This window comes from Chiloscyllium plagiosum, chromosome 29, assembly GCF_004010195.1.
Source record: "Chiloscyllium plagiosum isolate BGI_BamShark_2017 chromosome 29, ASM401019v2, whole genome shotgun sequence".
NCBI classification, from domain to species: Eukaryota; Metazoa; Chordata; class Chondrichthyes; order Orectolobiformes; family Hemiscylliidae; genus Chiloscyllium; species Chiloscyllium plagiosum.
The window spans coordinates 37,585,950-37,600,545 of NC_057738.1; the positions used below are offsets into that span (position 1 = coordinate 37,585,950).

The window sequence follows — 14,596 nt, forward strand, 5'->3', positions numbered from 1 at the left end:
TTCATGGAGGAGTGAGAATAGAAAAATAAAGTCAACCTCAGTTCTAACAGTAGAGTTAATGATTGCATTTGTCCTCACCCTCTGCGGTGCAGTGAGTAAGTGAATTGAAACAAAGCAATTTAGAAAGAGATGCTTCAGAGATAAGGAGTTTGGCCTCACTGAACAGAAGGATATCTGGTCTTTTGCTGTTCAACATGTCTCGCCTGACCCAGGTCTCAGTATGAATCAATCAGAGCCAGTGGGCGTCTGTAAATGGCACAATTAATCTGCACGTGTCTAGGAATCTTGAAAATATGTCACATTGTAGGGATCTTACTCTACAGAAATCATGCCCCTCATTGTGGAGGAGAAAGTGAGGACTGCAGATGCTGGAGATTAAAATCGAGAGTGCGGTGCTGGGAAAGCACAGCAGGTCAGGCAGCATCTGAGGAGCAGGAGAATTGACGTTTCAGGCATAAGCCCTTCATCAGGAATGAGGCTTGTGGGCCAGGGGGACATCCCCCTCCCACCCCAACCTTCATATACCTATCGCAGGAATATCCATCCTCAGACTAGGAGACCGACACTGCACATAGGGGCAGCACGGTGGCTCAGTGGTTAGCACTGCTGTCTCACAGCACCAGGGACCCGGATTCAATTCCCACCTCAGGCAACTGTGTGTGGAGTTTGCACATTCTCACCATGTCTGCGTGGGTTTCCTCCAGGTGCTCCGGTTTTCTCCCACAGTCCAAAGATGTGCAGGTCAGGTGAATTGGCCATGCTAAATTGCCCGTAGTGTTAGGTGCATTAGTCAGGGGTGAATGTAGGGGAATGGGTCAGGGTGGGTTGCTCTTTGGAGGGTCGGTGTGGACCTGTTGGGCCAAAGGGCCTGTTTCCACACTTTAATGAATCTAATCTAATAATAATAAAAAATAATACTCATAGTGTGGCCTCACCAAGGCTTAGGATAGCTGCAGCAAGTCATTCTTACTCTGACACTGACACGGTAATCCTCACAGGCTTGATCAAAGTGGGGATTTGGTGATAACAACTTTTGGGAAGGAGCTGCTGGTAACAATCCTGTGGTTTCCATTCACACCTTCTCTAGGCTCACCGTCGGTCCTTCATTTGTCTGATGGCCATCTCATTTTGCTCTGTACCCTATCCCATTCACCTTTTCAATCTCTACCTCCACCTCCTCACAGACCTTTCCAATTGTTCATTCCTCACCCTCTCCTTTACCAGCCCCTCGACGCTAAAACCTGTGACACCTCTCGAACATTTTCCAGTTGAGGAAAGGTAATTGAAAGGTCATAAGGGGAAAGGGGAAGATAAAGAAGTCTGGGCCCCTCATTGAGGCAGAATTGATTGACAGACAAATCCATAGTAAAAAAAGAAAATGACTTTATTAAAACAAAGAACAACTGCAATCCATCATTCCAAAAGTTTATTTTTTTCACGTTTTTACTAGGAAAACGTAACTGTCATTAGTCTCATCTGGTGAGTCATTGTCTCACAAATCCAAGCATTTTACACATGCAGCCTGAAAACAAGTGTTTTTTTTTAAAAAACCATAAATAAATTACCAGTATATACTGTCCAGGGTTTACATGAATTCACATCCCGCCCACCTGTTTCACAATATCTGTCTAAACACGTTTGGTTAAAGTGGGGATTTGGCTGTGACGAATAGTATCTATGAAGGCAGGAGGCTACAAACAATTCAGACTCACTCCAGGATCGGGGGTTGGGAAGTGTCATGTGGAAAGTACAGTGAAAGACAAACACTTCACATTTACACCTCTGGTTTAAAGAGCATGATTACAGGGCAATCCTCTGATCTTCTCCCTCTGCTAATTTTGCCAGAGACTTTGTATAGTTTTACTAACAGTAAAGACTGAGGAATTTAAGGGATGAGCTCAGAATTGTGGTGTCAACATTGGATGTGTTGCTACAATTGGACAATATTTACTGAGCAATTATGTGTGTGTCAGAAATGACACGAACAAGCAATTTAAGGTCATCAGTTGGACTCAGGATGACCGATTGATGGTTAATAGCTAAACATTTTCTTACACAGACCTTCTGCAGACAGAAGGAAATTGTTCAGGTAGTGCACCTTTTGAGTTAAACAAAAATTTGTTCCCCTGGGGCACACCCTGATCACAGTCGATTTGCCTTCTTACAATTTAAACAAAATATTATTTGTGCCCTAGTGCATTCTCCATGGCAACCACTCTCCACTTGCCAACAGATCAGCAATCTGTTTTTCAATCAATATAAGCTGTTAGTCCCTTTGGAAATTGCCATTCTAGCATGTGTCCTAGATACAAAGCTCACTCGGCATCTTTCTATTGCCAATAACTGAGTGCTCATGGCCCAGTAGCTCTCTAACTCATGGTCAGGAGAGTCTGCCTGGTTTTGATTTCCAAGCCAAATCTTTGCAATAGGCTAATGTACAACATGTCAAATTCACACAGACATTCTGTGCTAAGAACTACAGGGTCCTGCACCAACACTTGCAAGTGCTTCACAGGCTACCAGACAGAGAGGTCCACCCAACCTGGACAATTTTTAGCAAGCCATTATTGGGTTTTGGATATGACTGGCTAAGTCAGCTATTATTCCCAATCTCTGGTTATCCTGGAGAAAGTAGTGGCAAGATGCCTTTATGAACCACTGCAGTCCTTGGATGTTGATACACCCACAGTGGTTTTCGGAGATTGAGGAGTGTTACTGAGTGTACAATTTACAGAATTTGGAAGTCACCAACACAACAGGAATTTACCATCATTTCTATTAACTGTACTGACCGATACAAGCTCTAGATAGGTGTAGCCTGCAACACACAACTACAAACTGAGGTACATTTGACACATTAATTATGTATACCACAAAACTCCTGTCACTTTAGGTGCAATAAATCATTTAGTTTTCTGGTACAAAAGGGACAACTTTTTTTTTAAAAAAAAAGACAATTTAAAAAGTAATCTTTACTCTCATCTGCCTCCTGTACAACTCAGTAACTGAAAATGATTTAGCTGTGAAGAGGCAGGAACTGAATCTTCACTGTACTCAGTCAGTGGGCATTCATGTTCCACGTGAACAGGGACGAGCTGTAACCTGGGTAAACCAGTTCAAAAAGATGACAACTAGTTATAATTAGTTTGAAGGACACTGCTCAGAGAGAGAGAGTGTTGGGTGAAGCGAGGAGCCAGACATCTAAGAATTATTACAAACCATACGAAATAAAAAGAACAAATGCAATGTCTCGTTCAGTGGCTGATCAGGTTCAGTGTCTACAGCGGGCTACATTAAGGAATTTGTGCTAGTCTGGACTTGCAGTCACAGATAATGAGCAGACAATCAAAACTACAGACAAGTGGCTTGTGCTGAATGCAATGCCACTTTCAATTGAGTGTAATGGCAATGGCCATCCCTAGCAATACCACAGAGAGGAGGTGCACCTTTATAAGTTTAAAACACTTCCCTCTGTGTTTCCCATTATCTGTGTTGAAGGGGACCCGTGAACAGTGCAGGTGATGTAAAGGTGATGTTCGGGATGATGTGGAACTAAACCCCACCACGGGACACAGCAAAAAGCAGAAGGCAGAACATTACATCAAAACAAAAATGTCCCAAAATGTTGCCACATTCAAAAAAAGGTTAAAACCAGGGAGGCACAGCCCATCAAAATATAATTTCTTTGTCGTCGTCATGTGCATACGCACACACAGTTTGTTAGAACCAGGCAAATGGTTTGCTAGGAACTGGAATCTTGTTCACCCTTCTCAAGGATACTTTTCTCCACGTCTTGTTTCCTCACTGAGAACGTATACAGGTCATTGGATACCATGGACATGCCCTCTGGCCAGGTGTCTTTGGACACGGTGCTGCGGGGAGGAGGGAGAGAAGGTGGCACCTCGCCCATCGGACCATCGAAAGAACGATACACGTCCACCTCGGGGACAGTCGGCATTCCTGACTTGTTCAAGTAATCAGCGTAAATACGGTCCTCATCAATCACGGCGTAAATGTGCGATTCGTTGTCCTGTCTCCCCTTCACAAACTTCCGCCTCTGACCCGGCTTACGGCTGCTCACACCAGGATAGTACGTGCCAAGGGCAGTCAACCGTTGTTGCCTTTTCCTGTTTGGGTTAGGATTAAAGAAACCTTCATCCTCAAGGAATGTACATTGCACATTGAAAATTGATAAATACAGATTGGAACCAATTGGAATAGTAGAGAGGGATACAAATCTATGCATCTGTTTTATTCCCTCAAGGAATTGATTACTCCTGCTAACACCTCTCTCCCAAGCAGCCAACCTTACAATTGAATGCTGGAGTCAGCATTTTGAGAAATATAATTATGGTCTTGTTTCAGGATGAAGTTTAGCAAATGGTGGATTGGGAGGTCAAAATTTCAGATTCTGAACCATCTCAAATCTGTCCGTATCTTCTGTTGCGACAGGGACAAGGCATCCAATACAATACAGCACAGGAACAGGCCCTTCAGCCCACCAAATCTGTGCTGATTCCTAAGCCTTATTTAGACTTGCAACTTACTGCCCATACTTGGTACCCATCCCTCTGTTCACTTCCTGTTCATATGTCTATCAAGATACACCTTAACCATTGCTAACACCACCTCCACTGATAGAGGATGGTGAGTGCCTGGAATGCACTGTGTACAAAACTTCCCTCCCAAAAACCTACCCCCCCCTCACCTTGAACCTGTGCCCTCTTAATAGTTGACCTTTACACCCTGGGGAGAAAGCCTGTGACTCTCCACCCTATCTATGCCTCTCATAATTCTGTAGACCTCTATCAGGTCATCCCTCAGCCTCCATCTTTCCAGTGAAATCAGAGATTATCCAACCTTTCCTCGTAATTAAAACCCCCCAGATCAGGCAAAATCCTGGTAAACCTTCTCTGCACCCTGTCCAAAGCATCCACGTCCGTCTGGCAGTGTGGCGACCCAAACTCTACGCAATATTCCAAGTGTGGCCTAACTAAAGTTTTGTACAGCTGTAATAACATAACTGGCTAACCTTTATATTCAATGGTCTGGCCAACGAAGGCAAGCCTGCTGCATGCCTTCCTGACCTTATCCAAACTGTGTTGCCACTCTCAGAGATCTATAGACCTGGACTAATGGAGCAAGTGAAGTCACATGTGTGCAGGGTGTTCTAGCTAGGTGGATAAAAAACTGGTTGAGCAACAGGAGACAGAGAGTTGTAGTTGAAGGGAGTTTATCAAAATGGAGAAAGGTGACCAATGGTGTTCCACAGGGGTCAGTGCTGGGGCCACTGTGTTTGTGATATACATAAATGATCTGGAAGAGGGCACTGTTGGTATGATCAGTACATTTGCAGATGACATGAAGATTGGTGGAGTAGCAGAAAGCATAGGAGACTGTCAAAGAATACAGGAGGATATAGATAGACTGGAGAGTTGGGCGGAGAAGTGGCAGCTGGAGTTCAATCTGGGCAAATGTGAGGTGATGCATTTTGGGAAGTCTAATTCTAGAGCGAACTATACTGTAATCAGAAGTGCCTTGGGAAAAGTTGATGAGCAGAAAGATCTGGAGTTCAGGTCCAGTGTACCCTGAATTTGGCTGCACAGATGGATAGAGTGGTCAAGAAGGCATGTGGTATACTTGCCTTCATTGGACGGGGTATTGAGTGTAACAGATGGAAGTCATGTTAAAATTGTACAAGACATTGGTTCGGCTGCATTTAGTATACTGTGTAGAAGTCTGGTTGCCACATTACCAAAAGGATGTGGATGCTTTGGAGAGGGTGCTGAGAAGGTTTACGAGGATGTTGCCTGGTATGGAAGGTGCTAGCTATGAAGACAGGTTGAGTAGGTTATGATTGCTTTCATTAAAAAAAAAGGGAGATGGAGGGAGGACCTGATTCAGGTCTACAAAATCATGAAGGGTTTAGACAGGTTTTTTCCCCCCAGAGTGAGGAATAATAATAATAATAACAACGCAAGGGCATGCATTCAAGGTGAGAGGAGAAAAGTTTAAGGGGGATATACACGGAAAGAACTTTACACAGAGGGTGGGAGGTGCCTGGAACGCGTTGCCAGCAGAGGTAGGAGAGGCAGGCACAGTAGATTCATTTAAGATGCGTCTGTTCAAATGCATAAACAGGTGGGGATCAGAAGGATACAGATCTTTAGGAATTGGGTGATAGGTTTAGACAGTGGATTTGGATCGGCACAAGCTCGGAGGGCCGAAGGGCCAGTTCCTTGGCAGTAGATTATCTTTGTTCTTTGTACTCTCAGATCCCTCTGTATGTCAATGCTCCTAAGGGTTCTATCATTTATTGTACAATTCATACCTAAATTTGATCTTCCAAAATGCTTCACTTTCAAACTCCATCTGCTATCTCTCTGCCCAAATCTGCAATCTATATCCTTTGACACAATCCTCCTCACTATCTGCAACTCTGTCAATTTTGGTGTCATCCACAACTTACTAATCAGACCACCTACATTTTCCTCCAGATTATTTAGATATATTACAAACAACAAATCCTTGTGGACCACTAGTTACTGATCTTCATTCCGAAAAGTACCCTTCCATCGCTACTGTCTTCGATAACCGAACCAGTTTTGTATCTGTCTCACCAGTTCATCCCAGATCAGAGTTAATTCTGGAAATTTTTTTTTTTTTTTTTAAGAACAGTCACCTAGACACCCAGAAAGCATAAACAAACTACAATAATTTACTGCTTTGTTAAATGTAAAATTGATAACATTACTGAGGGAAAAGACATTAACTACATTTTTTTTTGAAAATCACTAGAACATTGGAAAGATCTTAAATTGCAACAAAGATTTACTTAAACCACACGGGTAATTTGAATGATGCATTACCTACGTTTCTGTCACCCTCTCGGGCCTTCCTTCGATTATTAGCCTCAGACAGAAAACCATAAAATAAAACGGAGGCAGAGCACAATAGAAAGCAGTTCAAAGAATTGGGGAAGTTATTGTTGCGATTAATCAACTGTCCAGCTTTGATTAAAGAGCACAAGTTAATAAAACAGAATAATGCAACTGCAGTCTGCAGAGGTGGCAGAGAGATTGATGCAACCCACTTACGCCAACTGAGAGACAGAATCGAGGGAGTCACCTCATCTCATTCTGACCGAGTAATGTGCTGATTGATCCAGTTTAACCAGATCAGTGATTGCACAAAAAGCTCAGATCTTCATTAATCAATTTATAGCAATTACGCTGGAAAAATAGGACTGCAAAGTAGGGCCATAGCAGCAGATGCCAAATTGAAGGGATTATCCCAACAATCTACTAAAACAGTCAAATTGGATCTACAATTAAGCTTTGGTGACACAAGGAGCATGTTAGAGAAATGATAGAGACAATATATTACTGATAAAACACTAAATGAATCTGAAGTACAGACACTGAGTCAGGTGACAAAGTTGTGCAAAGGTCAGGATGATTGAAGAAAAACAGAATATTTAAAAGGTGCTTCATTGTAGAGTTTTATAAAATGTCCCAACTTAGAGATCAATTTGCGAGCAACCTTTTTGAAGGAGAGAACTCACTTTGAGCTGCAAAATAAACAAGCAGCTGTCTTTAAAATAGAAACTGCTCCACGATGGGCAGAAGGGCATCAAAAAGACGCTTTGTGCTTTAGTCGATCCCCTGTGGCAATGCTCATGAGACAGATGATACAACAATTCAAGCAGATCAGGATTCTTTATAATCTCTTATGTTATAACCACAAAATCGGATTATGAAGCAAATATGAAGACTGGCCTTCAAGAATCGATTACTACTTGCTGAGGGAAACTGTCAAATTATGGTCACCAGCTTTGTGTTCAGGCCCAGTAATAAGTGGCTTTTGATAAAAAAAAGTCGTGTGGAATGGTTACAGTACAGGGACAGGCCATTTGCTTCATGTAGCCAATGCTGGCTCACTGCAAGAGAAGTCTTACTCTTCCCCCCTCTCCACCCCTGTAGCTCTGTACCTTTTCTTTCTCTGAAGCTTATCCAATTCCACATTGAAGGCCATGATTTCAGGCAGTGCTTCCCAGATTATAACCAGGCTCTCAACATTACAGTAGTCTCTCCAACCCTGCCTCCCCAACCTCCACCCCCATGTTGACAGATTTCTGGCCATTATGGAAATTAAGAGAAACGTGAGGGGGCAGGAAAGTGGAGTTGAAGTACATAATCAGCTGTTGGTCATGTTGAACTGGACAGAACCGAGGGGCAAAATAGTCTACCAATGCTCCAATTTCTCATTTAAAACCGGTACTTTTAATTATTGGACTTACAGAAGAGAAAAGGTCAAGAGGCTTGGTTCATGGCTAACGCCTGTCATAGAGTCAGAGATTTTTGGCATGGAAACAAACCCTTCGGTTCAATTCGTCCACGCTGACCAGATATCCTAACCTAATCTACTCCTATTTGCCAGAACGTGGCCCATATCCCTCTAAACTCTTCCTATTCATATACCCATCCAGATGCCTTTTGAATGTTGTAATTGTACCAGCCTCCTCCATCACTTCTTCTGGCAACTCATTCAATATACACACTGCCTTCTGCATGCAAAAGTTGCCCCTTAGGTCCCTTTTAAGTCTTTCCCCTCTCATCCTAAACCTATGCCCTCTAGTTCTGGATTCCCCCACCCCAGGGAAAAAGACCTTGTCTATTTACCGTGTGCATGCTCCTCAGGATTTTATAAATCCCAAAGGTCTTCGCTTAGCCTCTGATGTTCCAGGGAAAACAGGCCCAACCTATTTAGCCACTCCCTGTAGCTCAAATCCTCAAACCCTGGCAACATTCTTATAAATCTTTTCTGAACCCTTTCAAGTTTAGCTACATCCTTCCAATAGCAGGGAGACCAGAATTGCACACAGTGTTAAGTAGAACAGTATAGCCACTACCTGCAAAACTGGAGCAGCACTTGGAGTGGTGCCAGAAAATCAGAGGCCAGTTTACCAACATTTAGAGGATTAGGGTTATTTATTTAATTTGGGTTATTCAAGAGATGGATGGAAAGCATTTCCTGTGCTCCAGATTCAAACTGCTTGTCAAAACCTTTTGGAGTTAATGACATAGAGTCATAGTCATAGAGATGTACAGCATGAAAACAGATCCTTCGGTCCAACTTGTCCATGCCGACCAGATATCCCAACCCAATCGAGTCCCGCCTGCCAGCACCCGGCCCATATCCTCCAAACCTTTCCTATTCACATACCCAACGAGATGCCTTTTAAATGCTGCAATTGTACTTGGAAAATGTCTGTCATGGGTAGTGGTGAATGAACAGTTTGGGAGCCATTATAGAATACGCCTTGCATATCTGAAATAAAGACATCATGGTTTTGGAACAAATGAATATCTATACTCTATCTTCTTCGTTTTACCAGACCTTTCTCACAAAACTATTCTTTCTCTCTCCCACTGATAGGGTCATGTGACAGGTGCAACACAGCACAGGTCAATAGATCACAGCGGCCATTTTAAAATGGCAGCACCACTCTCCTGCACTGGGAACACACACCTCAAAACTCATCAAAAACAGTAATTGCAGACTCAATGTACACGCTAACTATAAGTTTCCCTGACAGGCTGATGAGAAAATGTAAAGCGAGTTTGGACAGAGAGAGATGGTTGAAAATCCTGATGTTTTGGCAACTGGGAATTTTTAAACTGCATTTCAGCTGGACCCTCTGTGAGCAATAAACTCCAACCCCTTTAGAATTCCTGGCAAATCCTCCTGAAATTGATGCTGAAAGGAAGCCAAAATACAGAGAGACTTCTGCACCTTCTACATTCTATCTCAATTAATCTAACTGCCTGGGAAATGTTCCAGTTTCGATGGGCTTGGCTGCTGTTATTGTTGGAGCTTCGTCTGCTTCACAACGAGCCATTTGAATGGGTGGTGAAGGCAAGAAATGTTTAAAAGGAATTGAATAAACACTTGAAGCCAAAACGGAACATTTATCAGGCAAAGTACAGGAGAAAGTGAGACTAATTGCATTGAATCTCCACAGTGTGGAAACAGGCCCTTCAGCCCAACAAGTCCACACCAGCCCTCCAAAGAGTATCCCGCCCAAAACCATTCCCTTATCCTATTACTTGACATTTCCCCCTGACTAAAGGACCTAATTGAGAAAAGAAGCAAGTCAAACAGTCAGGGACAAAGCAGAGAACAAGGTAGAACTGATAAATTAAACTGCATTTATTTCAATGCAAGAGGCCTAATAGGGAAGGCAGATGGACTCAGGGCATGGTTAGGAACATGGGACTGGGATGTCATAGCAATTACGGAAACATGGCTTAAGGGATGGACAGGACTGGCAGCTTAAAGTTCCAGATACAAATGCTACAGGAAGGACAGAAAGGGAGGGGGAGTGGGTTTTTATAATTACATTAAAGACAAAAAGGTAACTAGGGAGAGAATAGGGCCCCTCAAAGATCAACAAGGCGGCCTTTGTGTGGAGCTGCAGGAGATGGGGGAGATACTAATTGAGTATTTTGCATCAGTGTTTACTGCGGAAAAGGACATATTACAAGGAGGAAATGCTGGATATCTTGGAACACATAAAGGTGGATAAATCCTGATGACTTGCTCTGGTGTACCCTAGAACTCTGTGGGAAGCTAGGTAAGTGATTTATGGGCCCATTGCTGAGATATTTGTATTATCGATAGTCACAGATGAGGTGCCGGAAGACTGGAGGTTGGCTAACATGATGCTACTATTGGAGAAGGGTGGTAAGGACAAGCCAGGGAACTATAGACCAGTGAGCCTGACGTCGGTGGTGGGCAAGTTGTTGGAGGGAATCCTGAGGGACAGGATGTACATGTATTTGGAAAGGCAAGATCTAATTAGGGATAGTCAACATGGCTTTGTGAGTGCGAAATCATATCTCACGAACTTGATTGAGGTTTTTGAAGAAGTAACAAAGAGGATTGATGAGGGCAGAGCGGTAGATGTCACCTATATGGATTTCAGTAAGGCGTTCGACAAGGCTCACCATGGGAGACTGATTAGCAAGGTTAGATCTCATGGAATACAGGGAAAACTAGCCATTTGGATACAGAACTGGCTCAAAGGTAGAAGACAGAGGGTGGTGATGGAGGGTTGTTTTTCAGACTGGAGGCCTGTGACCAGTAAAGTGCCACAAGGATCGGTGTTGGGTCCACTACTTTTCATCATTTATATATGTGAATCGAATGTGAGCATAAGAGGTACAGTTAGTAAGTTTGTAGATGACAAAATTGGAGGTGTAGTGGACAGTGAAGAGGGTTACCTCAGATTACAGCGGGATCTTCATCATCTGGGCCAATGGGCTGAGAGGTGGCAGATGGAGTTTAACTTAGATAAATGCGAGGTGCTGCATTTTGGGAAAACAAATCTTAGCAGGACTTATAACCTTAATGGTAAGGTCCTAGGGAGTGCTGATGAACAAAGAGACCTTGGAGTGCAGATTCATAGCTCCTTGAAAGTGGAGTCGCAGGTTGATAGGATAGTGAAGAAGGCCTTCGGTATGCCTTCCTTTATTGGTTAGAGTATTGAGTACAGGAGCTGGGAGGTCATGTTGCAGCTGTACAAGACATTGGTTTGGCCACTTTAGGAATACTGCATGCAATTCTGGTCTCCTTCCTATCGGAAAGATGTTGTGAAACATGAAAGGGTTCAGGAGGAAGTGGTGGAGACTGGTACAATTGCAACATTTAAGAGTCATTTGGATGGGTTTATGAATAGGAAGGATTTGGAGGATATGGGCCGGGTGCTAGCAGGTGGGACTAGATTGGGTTGGGATATCTGGTCAGTATGGATGGGTTAGACCGATCCATATCCGTGCTGTATGTCTCAATGATTCTAACCTACACATCCCTGAACACTATGGCAATTTAGCATGGCCAATCCACCTAAACTGCATATCTTTGGATTGTGGGAGGAAACCAGAGCACCCAAAGGAAACACACAGACGCAGGGAGAATGCACAAACACCACACATACAGTCACCAAAGCCTGGGCTCGAACCTGGGTCCCTGGCGCTGTGAGGGAACAGTGCTAACCACGGAGCCACCATGTTGCCCCCCCCCCCTGCTTGGGCTGCATCAAGAGCTTGCTATCTGTGATTCTACTTTCAGGGAGCTATGAACCTCGCTCCAAGGTCTCCTTGTTCAGCAACATTCCTTCGGACCTTACCATTAAGTGTATAAGTCCTGCTAAGATCTGCTTTCCCAAAATGCAGCACCTCGCAGTTATCTAAATTGAACTCCATCTGCCACTTCTCAGCCCATTGGCCCATCTGATCAAGATCCCGTTGTATCTGAGATAACCTTCTTCACTGTTTGCTACACCTCCAATTTTGGTGTCACCTACAAACTTACCAACGCTTATGCTCACATCCAAATCATTTATATCCAAATGACCTCCCTATCGTGCTGAATTATTCCATGCAGAGGATAGTAGCCTTCAGATTTCACTTCCATAGGAGGCACACAGACACACAGAATATATGAGGCACACAGACACACAGAAAATATGAGGCTTACAGCAGGAGTAGGCCATTCAGCTGTTCGAGACTGTTCTGCCATTCAATACAATCATGGCTGATCATCAGCTCCCTGTTCCTGTTTTTTCCCCACATTCTTTAGCCCCAAGAACTGTATCTAACTCCTGCTTGAAAATATTTTGTGTTTTGGCCTCAACTGCTTTCAGTCACAGAGGAGTCCATAGGGTCACCACTCTCTGGGTGAAGACATTTCTCCTCACCTCGGTCCTAAATGGCCTATCCCATTCCCTTAGGCTGTGAGCTCTGGCTCTGGATTCTCTGATCACTGGGGACCATTTAGCCCTGTTAGAATTTTATAGGTTTCAATGATATCCCCCCCCCATTCTTCAAAACTCCAGTGAATATAGTCCTATCAGATCTAATCTCTCCTTATACATCAATCCTGCCACCTCAGGAATCAGTCTGGGAAACATTCACTGCCCTCCCTCCATTGCCAGAACATCCTTCCTCAGATAAGGAGTCCAAAACTGCACACAATTCTCCAGGTGCTGTCTCAGCAAGACCCTGTATAATTGCAGCAAGACATCCCTTCTCCTATACTCAAATCCTCTCACTATGAAGGACAACATACCATTTACCTTCTTCACCACCTGCTGCATCTGCAATGTTTACCCTGAATGACTGATGTACAAGGACACCCAGGTTTCATTGGGAAAGGGGAAAGTGCAATCTATCACCATATAGATAATAATACGCTTTCCTGTTCTCGCAACCAAAGTGATAACATCACAGTTATCCACATTAAATTGCATCTGCCATGCATGTGCCCACTAACTCACTTTTCCAAATCACACTGAAACATCTTTGCATCATCCTTTGCATCATCCTCCCACCCAGCTTTGTGTCATTATTGAATTATTAATATACAGAGTATCAAAATTCTGGGTTATGGCAATTTAGTCGATTCACCTTGATTAACTTGCACCCATCCAGAAGTTTGTGTATTTTTTAAGCCACTATTTGCAAAAAAAAATTAAAAATATTTCTGCTTTGAAATGAAGTTGAAACCTTTATCAATCGGTGTGACGTGTCAGAGGGTTGGCCAGCAATAACCCAAGAGACACACGAGATTAGATGTGAAACATTCCCGGAAAGTGACTGTGTGCTGAGTAACAAACACGGGGTAAGCCATTAAGTAGGCAATGATGGGGAGTGGGGAGTGATACTGCAGACAATAAAAACTCCAAGTGAACAGGTACAAGACTGAAATCAAGTCAGGGGATCAATCAGATAGGTTTTGCCTGGACAATTTACAGCGATCATTAAAATGATGTTCTCGCCTGGAGGTCCTCTTGAATGTAGGAACTAACAGTTTATATAACAAACAGTTTATATAACAAACTCAATTCTTCACTAATTTTGAGAGTTTCTAATGCTCATCTTTTCCCCATGACTGTCAGTGGGGCCAAATGTGACTGGACTTAAAAATTCCACAAAATCCTTGTCATTGCACACTGGGTAAGACACCTTATCCAGTCTAGTGTGGACTTCTATTTAAAGCGGTGATTTAAATAGACAATTGTAAACACAATTTTGGTCAAGGGTGCATACATGGGCGTTTCAAAATGCAGATTTTCAGATGAGCAGATTAAAAAGTCTCCACCTTCCCAAACTCTATGATAAAGGTCACGCCCACAACAAACGCAGGAAACACTTGGCTGCTTTTCAAGATTGTTCGAATCCAAGCCACAGCACAAATGGAGAAATTGAAACTGAACAGGAAATTTTAGACCTATTTTGGACAAGGGAGCACTTGAAGGCTTGGCAAACTTGCTGATCCACGCTCATTCTGTCCAGTGGATAAGAAGTTTCCTAAAGTTTTGCTCCATTATTACAACATTTAATTATAAAGTTACAAAGTATTTACTGGACATGCGGCCCAATGGGGAGCATACTGCTGTTCAAGTTCCACACAAACATCCTCCATAATTGAACCCCATCACCATACTCTTTTGTTTCTCTGTCCTTCATGTGTTAATCAAGCTTCCCTTGGAATGCAGCTTTTAATATTCCATTCATGGCCTTCACTGGTTAGG

General features: G+C 43.2%; 1 protein-coding gene across 1 annotated transcript in view; it reads right to left on the reverse strand.

Moving 5' to 3' along the window:
• Positions 1–1,363: 1,363 nt before the first annotated feature.
• LOC122564531 (CUB domain-containing protein 1-like) overlaps positions 1,364–14,596 on the reverse strand; it is a 112,011-nt gene continuing 98,778 nt past the window's right edge. Inside the window, exon 9 of the mRNA XM_043719577.1 lies at positions 1,364–4,127. Within this exon, the coding sequence (XP_043575512.1) occupies positions 3,743–4,127 (385 nt within the window). The 3' untranslated portion in view covers positions 1,364–3,742. The remainder of the gene's footprint in view (positions 4,128–14,596) is intronic.